Source organism: Ornithodoros turicata, chromosome 1 (genome assembly GCF_037126465.1).
Source record: "Ornithodoros turicata isolate Travis chromosome 1, ASM3712646v1, whole genome shotgun sequence".
NCBI lineage: Eukaryota > Metazoa > Arthropoda > Arachnida > Ixodida > Argasidae > Ornithodoros > Ornithodoros turicata.
Genome location: NC_088201.1, coordinates 74,616,379 through 74,631,722, shown reverse-complemented (window position 1 = coordinate 74,631,722; position 15,344 = coordinate 74,616,379). Strand labels below are relative to the sequence as shown.

At 43.7% G+C, this 15,344-nt stretch overlaps 1 protein-coding gene and 1 long non-coding RNA gene across 2 annotated transcripts; both read right to left on the bottom strand.

Annotated features, from left to right (window-relative positions):
- Positions 1–214: 214 nt before the first annotated feature.
- On the bottom strand, positions 215–1,319 carry LOC135373704 (uncharacterized). Its single transcript, XM_064606818.1, has 3 exons — positions 747–1,319; positions 665–703; positions 215–268 (listed from the first exon to the last, which is right to left on the bottom strand). Exons 1-3 carry the CDS (start codon positions 1,317–1,319, stop codon positions 215–217), a joined length of 666 nt encoding a protein of 221 aa, XP_064462888.1.
- Positions 1,320–2,075: 756 nt separating this feature from the next.
- On the bottom strand, positions 2,076–2,813 carry LOC135400984 (uncharacterized). Its single transcript, XR_010424690.1, has 3 exons — positions 2,698–2,813; positions 2,500–2,619; positions 2,076–2,101 (listed from the first exon to the last, which is right to left on the bottom strand). It is a non-coding gene; the product is annotated as an uncharacterized LOC135400984 (long non-coding RNA).
- Between the last annotated feature and the right edge of the window lie 12,531 nt (positions 2,814–15,344).

The following is a 15,344-nucleotide window of genomic DNA, read 5'->3' as shown; positions in this document are numbered from 1 at the left end:
GAAGGAGACAATGTTACTTTTATGTATGGACAGCCAGTAGCAGTGGGGAAGTGACGGATGTACTTGTCAAAGTGCCACTTGATGCCGCATTTTTATCTCGGACAGTTGTGCGCCTCAGAAAATTCTACTTCTGTGCATTGCTACCGATTATTGAACAAAAGCATCAAAATGAAGAATGGAATGTAAGCGCCATGTACAAGGCAATAACAAAACTCTAGTGCTTTCGCTTCTTGCTAGACATGGTGTTGAGTAGTGCTTTACCGACAATCTGAAACATTTAGTGCACACTATTGTAGATTTTTATAAATTGTCTTTCATTTTCTGTGACCGAGTAAGGCTGACACAATTTCAAAGGATACTGCAACATTTCGCTTTTATTACATTATTCAGCTTCAGTTTCACGGCCTCTAATTAGTGGAGGCTTAAGGTTGCACAAACCTGCACAAACAAAAACAATCTTGCTGATTAATTCCTTGGACTTGATTGGCAAGGGATGCTGCAGGATTCGGTATGTCTTGATCCGATTAATTGCCCGCTCAACGTGAATTCGCACAGACGCAATCCTCCTTGTTGCTGTGACTTCCTTCTCACTGAGCTGTTTTTTCCCTGAAGAGGTCGATTTCTATGAAACAGATGGTCTCACCAAATGAGAAAAGTCACTTACTTTTGTGAAAGCAGGTACGTTCAGCTTCACACCTTCAACCTGCAAATGAAGGCTAAGAAAAAAACCCTCTGTCTGCCATTACTTCATCGCCTCTGGAAAGCTTCTCCTGTATTCCAGAGTCCCTCATAATGTACTTGTCGGCCGCCCTGCCACCATATGCTTGCGAGACAAACATTATGAACCCATTTGGGGCAATAGCAGTCAGAAACTTGATGGTGTTGTTTGCCTTGTATGCACTGTACGTTTGGGCTCGGGCCATCAGTTTCTTTGGTCGCTGCAGAGGAACTTCTGTGCAGTCTATGATACACGTTGTACTACTGTATCCATTCTCCTTCAAGCTTTCAGGCATGCTATTTTGTATGTAAGAAGCAGGCAGCCACATAACAATGTGCTCCATCACCTTGCACAGTTTGTTCACTGTACGAATGATTGTCATACTAACACAGGTCACAGACACCTTAAATATCCTAGAGAGGTGCCCAAGCAATAGTCCCAGCCGTAACCTCATCAAGGTTAGCAGTACCTGGTCCTCCAGGGTAAGCTGCCTCCCTTTCTTGTGGTCAACTACTGAAACAGCACGCACCAAGTTGATGAAAACCTCATGTGAGAGCCCAGTGTAGAACTGTATATCATCAGGTGTCATGTCATGGGTCATGACATGCCTCTGGGGACTGTGGTGAAGTGCTGACTTGGCATATACATGATCACCAGATGAGCTGCCAAGGACTCCCTTTGGTAGAAAGAAATGTCCCGATAAGAAATGGAACAATTTGCCAAACAAAATTCATAAGTCCCCCTTTCTTGCAGAGAGTCTAACTGAAAATATTATTCGGCCGGTTCAGCCAAAAGTAATAGTTTTCGGTTCAGTTAGACTTCCTGGCTTCTTGGGACTATGCATGCAACAAATTATGTAAGATACGGTGTTACACATGGATGCTGCATGACGTCGCAAGCAAATTCCATTAAACCCATTCTACATACCTCTCTTCTGGTATCGGTACCTTCTAAACCTTCTGCCATGAGCTGTGTCGGTGTGTCCTGGTAGAATATGAGATTAGGCCATAAGAGTGTTATCGTGATGCAACAGCACTGATTAGTAACTTGGACCTCAAACATGTGCAGTTGTCACAGTATCTGTAGAAATATACCAACCTGAACAGCAGAAGCAGAGAAGGGAACGGTTTCATTAGCTGCCACGTGGCACGTTTGCTCAAAGGATGCTGGAGTCTTCACAGGAGACTAAGTGAAGAAACTTATGCGCATCAGTGACACGGTTCTGGTCGTCACTTTTTAGCATAAAGACCATTTTCAAGCATCTGCACTGAAGTGCTTTCCACTACCTATTCAAAACATCGTCCTGATGTAGACCAGATACGATGCCAGACTTACTGTTTCAATGGGATCGTCTGTATCCTCCAGTGCTTCAGATGCAGCCTCCTAACACATGACAAGAATTCAGGGACACGACACTGAAAGCCGGCTTCGCGGGATAGCACACAACCATGCAAGAAAGCAGACTTGACAGATTTGCACGAGGATATGGGAGGAGGAAAAATTCGGGGAGGGACGAGGAGGAGAGATAAGAAAGAGAACATTTAACGTCATCTGCACGGCAATAACACTGTGGGCACGCGGGGCACGCACGAGAGCTCGTGCTCAGGTTAAAAAAAACGCAACGCCTGGCTCAGAATTGAAATATGCATTACCAAAGATCATTATTCAGACTTCCAGTGTCACTACTGGGTGAGCTTAGAGAAGCTACTGGTTGCAACATTGTAACTGGTTACTGGTTGCAACATTGTTTTTACTCATTGTGATGGGTCACTGGAACCAACCTGTGTGTTGCAAGAATTTGTCGCTGCGGCTTCCTGGAAACCTTCCCGGTATTGTATTTGTAGTTCACTTAGTGAGGACACATCAGGTTGCGCACTTTCTTCTCTATGTGGGCACGGGAGCTAGATGGCAATTAAATACATTTTCTGTCAGAGGAAATCACAGGAATAGGAAGGCAATGATCACGTGTAATATCTAACCTCCATGTCGCAGCTGTCAATGTGGCCTTCAGGTTCGCACTGGACAACTTGAGGCAACGCTTCATCTGCTGTACCTCCGCTCCCGATTCCTTTCTTTTGCACCATTAGCGTTACTTTTTGCTGTAGTACGAATCATTAGCATAAACTGCAACGGTCCGATCTATTCCAAAGGTCGAATAAACATACCTTCTTTTTTGGTGGTTCGTAGCTCAGTCTGACAAGGCGCCGTCTTCCTACTAACACCTGAAAATGTCCACAAACGTGGAAACGCAGCATTACCGAGGGAACATCGAACACGCCGTTCACCAACCTAACTCGCGTACCCCATGTGCAGCATGGGGACCGGATTCAACGGAGTACGCTTTCCGTCAACAAAGTGATTCGAGCACACGCGCGCCGAAGAAGACGATGGCTCGAAGTTCTTCCTGTTGATGGATACCAACCATTGCTGTCGAAGCTGCTCGTCAGCCGGGAAACGATGCAGCGCAAACATGCCGCAACCACAGCTATCCCGCCGGACATTATGCTCAGTGCAGACCTCTTGCGAAAGCAGTTTACGTTTTCGCTGGTTTTTAGTGCACCCAAAAACGACACAATGGTGCCCAGACGATCCCTCGTGAGCGTATGACATGCCACGTCCTGACCACGTTGCTGTCACTTCACCGAAGCGTCGAAAAAATACTTAATTCTCACGCACGTAACCGAGAAAGGCTGGCAGGTGCCCTATCTACGCCCACATTTCACAGCCCGAGAGGAGGAAAGGAGCTCCGCAAGGAGCTGGTTCCAGGCTATTCTCCCCTTCTCCCATTGACCCTAAAAAAATGGTGTATACAACCGAGGGAAGGGAACAACCAGTTGAGGACAAAAAGGGTCAGTTCGGGGGAACAAAAAGTCTGCTCAAGGCCGGACCGAGGATTACGGATGGGTTGCTGACACAGTTCCCACAAGAGGTTATGCATAGGGTCTCTCTCAAAAGCCTTCTGTGGGGGTCCAATTCAGAAGCCTTTACAATTGTTTCATCCCACAGAGGGAAGCAATCTGAGCATTCTTCCAAATGCTTGGCAATTTCGGAGTTTGAGGCTTTATTTTTTTACTTTTAATGGGTGCTCTCTCAAACGATCATTTAAGCAACGCTGTGTCTGGCCAATATAACAGAAACCACAAGCTACGGGGATCTGATAAACAACATTTGAACAACAGGGGACGAATTTGTTCTGGTGATTCTTACAGGTAACTTCAGGTTTCGCGAAAGGCGTTAGGCGATCAAGACGGAAGTTGTTCTTGAAAACAAGGCTTACTTGAAATTTCTTCGCGACGGCCAACAAGTTGTGAGACACTTTGTGGAAGTAAGGTAATACAGCACGTTTGGAAACAGAAGGCTTAGTTTCAGGCGAACGAGGAAGCAAGGTGTTTAACAAAACATTTAAAGAACCAAGTAACATGTGTTGGGGGTAACCAGCATCATTCAAACGGAGAAGCTGACTCTCCGCAGAGAGAAGAATCTGATGACAACAAGATTTTTTTACCGCATTCGATAGAATACCTCTGATCAAACCCCGTTTTACAGTTTTGGAGTGGCAACTTGAAGCGGGCAAAATGGGTTTAGCTTGAGATTTGCCGTAAGCCCAGCAAAGAACGGGTTGTAACAAAAGTCTGATATCAAGAAACTGAAGCACACCAACAGTGGGGAACTCAATAGTGAACACAAGCTCTGCGGCCGCGGACAAAATTACATTCTTACATTGAGCAATAACACTCTCATTAGTAGAAACGAAAACCAGGTCATCTACGAACCTTCTTAGAACGACGTAATTTGAAGACAGAGAGGATATAAAGGATAACACAGCATTGTCAATTACACTCAAGTAAATCTCTGAAAGAACAGGCGCGATACTCGAGCCAATACAGATACCAGGTTTTTTTGGGTGTACAATTGCCCGTCAATACTTATGGCAGTAGATTTCAGATAAAGTTCTAGTATGCGCAAAAATTCAGTCACAGATATACCAACTTCCGATTGAATACGCACGAAATTACCTTCAAGAAATCGGCGTACTCTGTTCAACAATACATTCTCTTGCAGTGTATAGTACAGATCCTTGATGTCCAAGGAAAAAGCAAAGCATTTCTTACCATGAAACAATTGTAAATCCGAAATAAGTTGTTCAGAATTCTTCAAAGTTAACGCGCTAGGGACGAATATAGAAGAAAACCCCTTTTGTAAAAAGGTCGAAACAAGTTTTTGCCAGGTTTGATTCTCATTGATTACGATTCTAAGCGGCATGTCCACCTTGTGATCCTTGAGCAGGAACTTTACGGCGAAAGTTGCCACTCCAAAACTGTAAAACGGGGTTTGATCACAGGTATTCTATCGAATGCGGTAAAAAAAAAAACATTGTTGTCATCAGATTCTTCTCTCTGCGGAGAGTCAGCTTCTCCGTTTGAATGATGCTGGTTACCCCCAACACATGTTACTTGGTTCTTTAAATGTTTTGTTAAACACCTTGCTTCCTCGTTCGCCTGAAACTAAGCCTTCTCTTTCCAAACGTGTTGTATTACGTTACTTCCACAAAGTGTCTCACAACCTGTTGGCCGTCGTGAAGAAATTTCAAGTCTGCCTTGTTTTCAAGAACAACTTCCGTCTTGATCGCCTAACGCTTTTCGCGAAACCTGAAGTTACCTGTAAGAATCACCGGAACAAATTCGTCCCCTGTTGTTCAAATGTTGCTTATCAGATCCCCCTAGCTTGTGGTTTCTGTTATATTGGCCAGACAAAGCGTTGCTTAAATGATCGTTTGAGAGAGCATTCCTTAAAAGTAAAAAATAAAGCCTCAAACTCCGAAATTGCCAAGCATTTGGAAGAATGCTCAGATTGCTTCCCTTATGGGATGAAACAATTGTAAAGGCTTCTGAATTGGACCCCCACAGAAGACTTTTGAGAGAGACCCTATGCATACCCTTATGAAAAAAAGTTTTCTAGATTGTATAGAGTTTGTTAACAAGAACATAGAATGAGAGCATTAATCCGGAATCGAGAGTGTATACAGCATTGATCTGGCTTCAATGTGGTTCCTTTCAATAATTGGTGATAGAAACGGGAGCTCCCCGAAATCCACCATTAAGAATAAACGTTTAAGACTAAAACATTCAAGAATAATCCGCTTAAAAAATACACGGTTTAAAATATATCTCCCAAAAAAAACGGCTTACTATCCGCGCTTAGAGATCACTGTTTAATAATCCACCATTAAAAATAAACTGTTTCAAAATCCCCTCGCCATCTAGCACGGAGGCGGACTGATTGCAATTTACGCCGGGTTATGTCATGTTATGTTAGGTTAGTTTAGTTTGGTTTCGGTTAGTTTGGGATAGTTTAGGCTAGTTTGGTCCTGTGAGGTTAGGTTCAGCCCCTTGCTTGCAGTTCACCTTGATTTGGGCCGTACCACATGACTCTAGCAACTCTAGGGTGGATTTGGGGGGATTCTGAAACGATTTATTTTTAACGATATATTCTTAACCGTGGATTCCTTGGGGTTTTAATTAAGCGGGGATACTTCGGCGAATATTTTTGTGCGTTTATTTTTAAGCATATATTCTGGGAGATATATTTTTAACAGTGGGTACTTACGCGTTTGTTTTTGAAAGATTATTTTTAATGGTTTCAAACGGGATACACCCATAGAAACAGATACAAACTGGATAGCAAATTTGAATAGAAGCTGGAAATGATATTTTATAGAAACTAGAAACAATATTAGGTAGGAATTGGAGATCATATTACAAGTCGTATACAATATGAATAGAATCTCGTTTCATTTTCGATACAGCTTCGACAACTGGTTGACTACACATTGTTTGTGCCGCCTAGCCGATGGCAGTAGCTCGATAATCTTCTTTTGTATTTCAAAAACCAGGAACATTCCACTTATTTTACCGCCACATCCCCCAGGTGCATCCCGTTTGAAACCATTAAAAATAATCTTTCAAAAATAAACGCGTAAGTACCCACTGTTAAAAATATATCTCCCAGAATATACGCTTAAAAATAAACGCACACAAATAATCGCCGAAATATTCCCGTTTAAATATAAACGCTAAGGAATCCACGGTTAAGAATATATCGTTAAAAATAAATCGTTTCAGAATCCCCCCAAATCCACCCTATTCGCCTCGAGATCGAACTGTAGGCGGCGCTGCGACGGAGCTCTAGTGAGGATACGGCATGATCCGGCGCAGCAGACGCAGGCTTTCCTACGCGGGTATGGCAGTGTTTCTGGATGAAATGTCGCTGTCAATGCTTCACATATTGCGAATGTGTTGAAATGCGCTACTTAGAACGCTGATAAAATGTGAAATTTGACAATAAGTGCTGCACTGCGAAACGTTGAAGTCGCGAAATTGTGAAAAGAGAATCTCCTTTGTGCGTTCGAAGGGAAACACTGCCATGCCATTCCTTTGTTGCAAGCGAGATTTTGTTTTTATCTCTTCCTGCTCTCACTCGGATATTTATTCGTCGTTCGTATAGCTGTGTTTCCCTCTACCTTTCTATCTTAGATCGAAACAAGGATTTAAAAAAAAAAGATCCCTGTCTACATTGGTCTTGGCAATCTAAATGTAAAAGTGTGCACGAACACAACGTAAGGGCAGAATAGTCCAATAAGTATTGAAGCCCTTCGCTCTAATTTTTGCGTCGTATAACAGCGGTGGTGATTCACGTCGTGCGAGTCTGGAAGAGGTTAGAGGTTTGATTCGTCTTCTGTGCAGGCATTGGTTAAACGGTGCTAAAATATGTCACGTGATGACCACACCTGTGTGGGTGGACTTGACTTTGTATGGGGTACTACTGGTCAGAATGGGGTACTACTACATAAAAGCTAAGTTTTTGGTTCCAGCGGCAGGTATATTCTGAAAAATGCCGTTGCACACGTGCCTCAAACCCCACAAAACAACAATGAACGTTCGGGGATGGTGATATCATTTTTACCTTGAGTGCGTGTGTTCCAATGATTACGTATGTGAAAGACAAAAGTCAGTACGGTCAGATAACATGAGATGAAAGCAAGAAATTCACACATTTAAAAACACCCATATCATGCATATATTCATGCATTCATATTTTCCACGCGTTCGATATATTGGATTGGATTGGATTGGAAAAAGAAAGAAAATATGGAGAGGTTAGTCCCGACCCAGTCAGAACTGGCTACTACAAAACGTGTTTTAGCGCGCGTAGGATATAACTGGGCATTACGTGAAATGAAATTGCTAGCACAGAAATCACTCCATAAATAACTGTGACATTGTTACATGATTAAAATCCAGTTACAACATTGACGTCAGCCTTCGGTATATTTTGTTCGACACACAGAACCACGACAAATATAACAAAGGCCGAGTGGAATCCGTATGCTGGAACATGCACGTTCTGTAGATTTCTTCCTTCCTAAGCACGCTTGTGCAGGGAACTAGAAAAGTTGAAAAAGGTATCCACGAGGTGTATTTTCACTCATTTTGAAGCGATTTGAAAAAGTCAAACGGACAGAGGAGGAGGACGAGTGTCGTTGGGAGGAACCCGAGAGGTCTGCCTGCCTGATTAGGCGGCATGTTTCTCGGGAAGGGAAAGGTGGTGGAGAGGAGGAAAGGGTGAAGTGGAAGACCGAGCGGAATCCGCTCGGGGGGAGGATAGCTGCGTCCATGGGCCGACTTCAGGGGAACTGTGCCGGCATACGCCTATTACACATCTGAGGGAAACCCAGGAAAAACCCCAGACGGCACAGCCGGCCCGCGGACCTCCCAGTCTCCAAGCGCACGCGTTACCGCTGCGCCACCGGAGCTGGCGGACGGACAGACATGCACGTTTTCGAGCATTATGACCACAGCGCAAGCACCTGCTGAAGCAGCGCTTCCCCACTAAGGGCAGTTCATGGAGCAGCCGCACTGTGGCGACACTGTTCGATCTCGAGGCGAATAGTTGCTGGAGTCATGTGGTATGGCCCAAATCAAGGTGAACTGCAAGAAAGGGGCTTAACCTAACCTCCCAGGACCAAACTAGCCTAAACTATCTCAAACTAACCGAAACCAAACTAAACTAACATAACATGATATAACCCGGCGTAAATTGCAATCAGTCCGCCTCCGTGCTAGATGATGAGGGGATTTTGAAACAGTTTATTTTTAGTGGTGGATCATTAAACGGTGATCTCTAAGCGGGGATAGTAAGCGGTTTATTTTAGGAGATATATTCTTAACCGTGTATTCTGTAAGCGGATTATTCTTGAATGTTTTATTCTAAAACGTTTATTCTTAATGGTGGATATCGGGGACCCCCCATCCCACCCACTGCGTGCCATCCCACTCCAAACCGAAAAAAAAAGAAAAGGAGAGAAGAGAAAAACAAACCGAACACTTGCACACGCACAAGCCTGTGACGTGTTTGTAGAAGCACAGATACTGGTAGAACACGCAATGAAATGGCTAGGCCACATGTGGAGCCGTCCTAGCTCGAGATGCAACCACACGGGTGAGGAGAGCACGCATAGATTGTTATTTCAGTAGCGAATAACAGTCACTAAAAACATTTCCTCCAACTCCTTAATATATTACTGCATTAAGGACTGTGTTTCTTATTCAAATTACTCGAACTAGGCTATCACAATCTCCACACCAAATTAATGTGGTGCTGCACGTTGCGCATGCATGGAGCCAGCCCCGTACTATACGATTAGCTACTGCTCTCAGTGAGTTACACTTGGTTTAAACGATGGTATGGGCACCGTGCGCTAGAGTTTTCTGTCGACAGCAGCGGCCCCTTGAGGGGAAACGCGGCGTAATGCCCTGGTACCAGCCAGCAGCGTCTAGCAGTGCAGTGCTAGTTTCGCCGTTCGAAAAGAGCGATTTGAAGCTGCCTGCATAGAAAGTCAAAGGAGAAGACAAAATGGAAACTAATTCTATGTGGTAATCTGCCACGACAACCAAGTTACTGTGAAAGAGAGGCAACTTGCCGTAAAGTTTTCGTCCTTCTCGCTGTATCGTCCCGCCGATCACGTATTTGAGAGAGCGCTTTCACGGCAATCCACCCAACGTGGCGCTCAAATCCGTTGTTTCAAACTTAGAACTCATTCCTTGCATTTAGTATATTTGTCAATGACCAGTTGAGCATCACGATGCGGACTTATAGCACAGCAACTGACGTGAAAAAGTTGCGAACTACACCAATAAATGACCAATGAACATCGTGGAGCTTGGCTATAATTAGTGTCTGCCATATGTCGTACAGTATTTATCTCTTTTACTCGGATCCTAATTTTGCGGCGTGTCGGCGAAGACTGGATTTGGACCTCGTCTTCCTTCAATATAAAGCTTGCATGCGAACACAGGGAGTTATTTGTCCTCCCCGAGCTGCGTTTCGCAAGCCGTCATCATTTTATGTCGGTGCATTCTGTCCCTATGATCTTATTATCGTTGCAAAATCTTGTGATCTCGGTTTACAAGTGGTTCTTTGCTTCTTCCTATTCGTCCGCGCACACACACGCAAACACACACAAAAGTAATCATGCGTTTGTCGAACACCAACTTCACTGTTTCTTCTTAATTATTGACATTTTTTAATTTTTTAGCATAGTTTATGTTTTGTGTTTCTTTTGCGTGATATTTCTGGCTTCTTCTATGTTGCAATTTGCGACAATGTGTCTGATGCGCTATGTTCACCTATACTAAGGCCGCTGTGGTCGTTGTTTAGCACTAATAAAACATTATTATCATTACATATCCAGTTTCAAACAAAAACACGCCTTATTTATATCCTGAAACAATCTTGATTGACTGATTGATTTTTATTACTATGACTGTGCATCAAATGCAGGCACAAAGGGCTAAAAGGGAATCCCCCGACTTGAGCGATGCAAGTTTGGGAATAATTTGACTAAGGAACTTATCCTCACAGTGCATCATCACGTTAACGGATTATGCATAAGAAAGAAACGAGAACGTTTTTTTTCGCTATCTTCGTAATGTGTATTCCAATTTGTTGTTGACTGTATTATTGTGAATTCTTGAGTGCGAGATTTCCGTCCTCATAGCGCAGGTACTGGACGTAGCTAGTCTCTGATATGTAGTCTATAATTGATAGTCCCTTGCGGATAAATATGCACTTAACTTCACGTAAATACGGGCCACGAATACTACACGCTTGTCTGCGCTACACACTGTGTCACACATTGTGCATAGACACATAATGTTCCACGTGCAAAAGGCTTCCCCATCGCATACATTTTACGTGACAAACCACTTCCACACAAGTAGTCTCACGGGTTAATGAGTCCAAAGCCCCAAAGCCGATATATAAAATTCGGGAAAACACCCGTACGCACCAAAGCTACATACGCGAGAGCGCCGATACGGCGTTAGTACCAGACCGTTACGCGCGAAGTCGCCACGGGTGGCGCTGTCGATCAAGCGACCGCAGCGTCCTCTCGCTAGTGCACGGTGCCCATAGACAGTTGAAATAGGTACAAAAATGGTACTTCCGCTCTGGTTTACCTTTTTTATACATACGCTTTTTATAACTTTTCCTCTGACAGTGTAGAAGCAGCAGTTCGTCAACATTAAAAAGTACTAAACGGTAAATGTTCACGTTGCCTGAAGTGATAAGTCACAATATTGCTATGAGCATTTGTATCTATGTCCATACATGCACATATCACATGTATTAGTTGTTCTTCTAATGTACAGTAAAAAACAAGTAACAGACGTCCGTAAATAAGATCTTTCGGGGCAGGTAGTATTAGCTCTATAGAGACTGTATAGAAAATGTATACATTCTAGAGTCTGAATCCTGTATAGAAACTGTATAGAGTTTACCAGTTAAAAATCCTATACAGCTTCTATCCATTTCCTATGCACAAGATTGACACTAGACACGATAGATAGATTCTCTATAGGTCCTGTATAGAAACTAGAAAATCATTTTCATAAGGGTAACCTCTTGTGGGAACTGTGTCAGCAACCCATCCGTAATCCTCGGTCCGGCCTTGAGCAGACTTCTTGTTCCCTCGAACCAGACTTGTGCCCGTTACTCGAAAAAAGTAATTGATTACCGTTACCGTTACTTCTACGGATAAAGTAATTGATTACCGTTACCAATTACTCGACTCCAAATGTAATTGAGTAATGAGTAGAAAAGTAACGCGTTACGCCGGTCGTTACTTTGCATTCACGCAAAATATACCCGTCTCTGTGTGCCTCAAAAGAGAGAGAGAGAAAAAAAAAAGTTCAACAGCTTCACAGCTGAATTAACACGAAAAACAAAAACGTGTAGGATCTGTACAGCTTGAGACGAAGGTTTACGAAACATGGCACTTGCATATTTCTTCAACGGAGTGGCCTCCCTGTTGCTATCAGGAAGAGATCGAATGAGGAACGGGCTATTTTATTCACATATCAGTATCTGTGTCCGCTGCACTTTCCTGTGAGAGTGTCGCTCCAATAGAGAAACGCGACACCCCGGTGTTCCGTAAACTTTTGTCCCAAGCTGTACGTATACTGTATTTATCGCCCGGGAAGACATTGACCCGGTTGTGGAAGAGCATTGCGTGGAACTTCCCCATGACTCCGTCAACCTCCAAAGCTTCAGGTACCACCACACTGGTGTAGGAAGAGATTAAGGAGAGTGACCCATAAATTTCAGAATATCATTACAATAACCTTCTACTGACTTGCTATAGTAGAACGGCCCAACAAAGGCTGACGGTACGAGGGGCTTGACTTCGGGCAGAGCATCTGAAAGATAAGTTAATCTCTGCCGGAAATGTAATCAATTACTGAGTAATCGATTACTCAGAAAACTAGTAACGCAGTAACTCAAGTAACGCAGTTACTAGTAACGCGTTACGCACAAGTCTGCCCCGAACTGACCCTTTTTGTCCTCAACTGGATGTTCCCTTTCCTCTGGTTGTATATAATTCTTGTATGTGAAGTAAAATTTTCAGCTGTGTTTGAGGCTTCGTGTTTGTGTCTGTCCTTTCGTGTTCCCTCTCGGGGTTTTACATTATGCATCATCTTCACCAGCTCGCTTGCTTCCTAGCCGTTTTTTCATTGTCATATCCTCATGCAAGCTTCGTCCCATATACCCCACATCTGCTTCTTGGTTCTTCATCGTCCTCTAGTCTTCATACTCTACGTCTCCAAGCCTTGTTTACGCTTTGTAAACTTGGACATTGCATTGCTACCATCCAAGCTGAATTCTGCTTCCTGGACCTCCAGCTCCCAAAAAGACGTTTGGTTTCGTCCATTTGTGGTCATCTTCAGCCCCAGGACCTACCTTGGCAAAGGAAGAAGAAGCTTCTGACGTCACACAGAACTGTTGTGCGTGAGCAGTTTTTATGTTCCTTGTTTCATCGGCGGATACTTTATGGGCACTGCTTCTGGGGCCAAACTTTCGTCACACCGTGGAGTTTGCTCAGTGGACCGCCCTATGCAATTTGACCTTTTCTTACAAGTTTTCTGCTTTGAGATCTTCTCTCCGTACGCCTGCACATCAGCCAAGTCCGAAAAAGTCGCCGCCTTCTTGCTTTGTAAACCCTGCTACTGCTCCCGTGTCTGCCCGCACAACTGCGATCTTGTCAAAGTGCCCTACGTTTTGTTTAAACTTAACCCCTTCCCGTTTAGATGTAGCTGCTTGCATTTATAAGGTCTCGTCTGTCATAACTCAGGCAGTACACCACATTTCGCACACTCTGGGTTCCAAAAACCGTCCCTTAAACCGTAATCTCTCTCCTGTTAAGCTAGTGCGTAATGAATTGTCTGAGAAGAACTTATGTCTGTTGCAAACTGACAAGTCTGCGAAATTCGCTGTTTTACCTGAAGGTGTTTTTGCCTCTAAGAGATCGGCGGTTGTTGGAAATGTTTTGAAACCGTATAATCATGCTTTAGACAAGCTCAAGAGGTCGATCTGCTCTATTATTCTTGACAATGATCTGACTGGCCTATGTAACTCTATACGCTCTGCATCTCGTGGAACTTTCGCCGTAAAGTTCCTGCTCAAGGATCACAAGGTGGACATGCCGCTTAGAATCGTAATCAATGAGAATCAAACCTGGCAAAAACTTGTTTCGACCTTTTTACAAAAGGGGTTTTCTTCAATATTCGTCCCTAGCGCGTTAACTTTGAAGAATTCTGAACAACTTATTTCGGATTTACAATTGTTTCATGGTAAGAAATGCTTTGCTTTTTCCTTGGACATCAAGGATCTGTACTATTCACTGCAAGAGAATGTATTGTTGAACAGAGTACGCTGATTTCTTGAAGATAATTTGGTGCGTTTTCAATCGGAAGTTGGTATATCTGTGACTGAATTTTTGCGCATACTAGAACTTTATCTGAAATCTACTGCCATAAGTATTGACGGGCAGTTGTACACCCAAAAACCTGGTATCTGTATTGGCTCGAGTATCGCGGCTGTTCTTTCAGAGCTCTCAAGCTAAACCCATTTTGCCCGCTTCAAGTTGCCACTCCAAAACTATAAAACGGGGTTTGATCACAGGTATTCTATCGAATGCGGTAAAAAAATCTTGTTGTCATCAGATTCTTCTCTCTGCGGAGAGTCAGCTTCTCCGTTTGAATGATGCTGGTTACCCCCAACACATGTTACTTCGTTCTTTAAATGTTTTGTTAAACACCTTGTTTCCTCGTTCGCCTGAAACTAAGCCTTCTCTTTCCAAACGTGTTGTATTACGTTACTTCCACAAAATGTCTCACAACTTGTTGGCCGTCGCGAAGAAATTTCAAGTCAGCCTTGTTTTCAAGAACAACTTCCGTCTTGATCGCCTAACGCCTTTCGCGACACCTGAAGTTACCTGTAGGAATCACCGGAACAAATTCGTCCCCTGTTGTTCAACTGTTGTTTATCAGATCCCCCTAGCTTGTGGTTTGTTATATTGGACAGACAAAGCGTTGCTTAAATGATCGTTTGAGAGAACATTCATTAAAAGTAAAAAATAAAGCCTAAAACTCCGAAATTGCCAAGCAACAATTGTAAAGGCTTCTGAATTGGACCCCCACAGAAGACTTTTGAGAGAGACCCTATGCATAACCTCTTGTGGGAACTGTATCAGCAACCCATCCGTAATCCTCGGTCCGGCCTTGAGCAGACTTCTTGTTCCCCCGAACTGACCCTTTTTGTCCTCAACTGGTTGTTCCCTTCCCTCTGGTTGTATATAATTCTTGTATGTGAAGTAAAATTTTCAGCTGTGTTTGAGACTTCGTGTTTGTGTATGTCATTTCGTGTTCCCTAGTCTCGGAGTTTTACATTATGCATCATCTTCAACAGCTCGCTTGCTTCCTAGCCGTTTTTTCATCGACATGGATGGTCGTATGATCCAACATAATCTGGAGCTCCTTCTGAAGCCATGCCTTCCTTTATCTGGATAAGGGATAGGGCTTCCTGCGGATTGGTGTGACATCTGCTAACTTGAAAGGTACTGCATTCCCCGTGATGCCCGGCGGGCAGGGCCCGACACAGAGGAGTCCTGGGTACGTTACAGCCACATCTTCGGCGCTCTCTAGCTTCGCCTGCGGCCTCTGGGTAGCCGATGCGAATACAATGTCTCCGGTGTCGATTCTATCGTCGCAAAACAGGTTCATCCGCATAG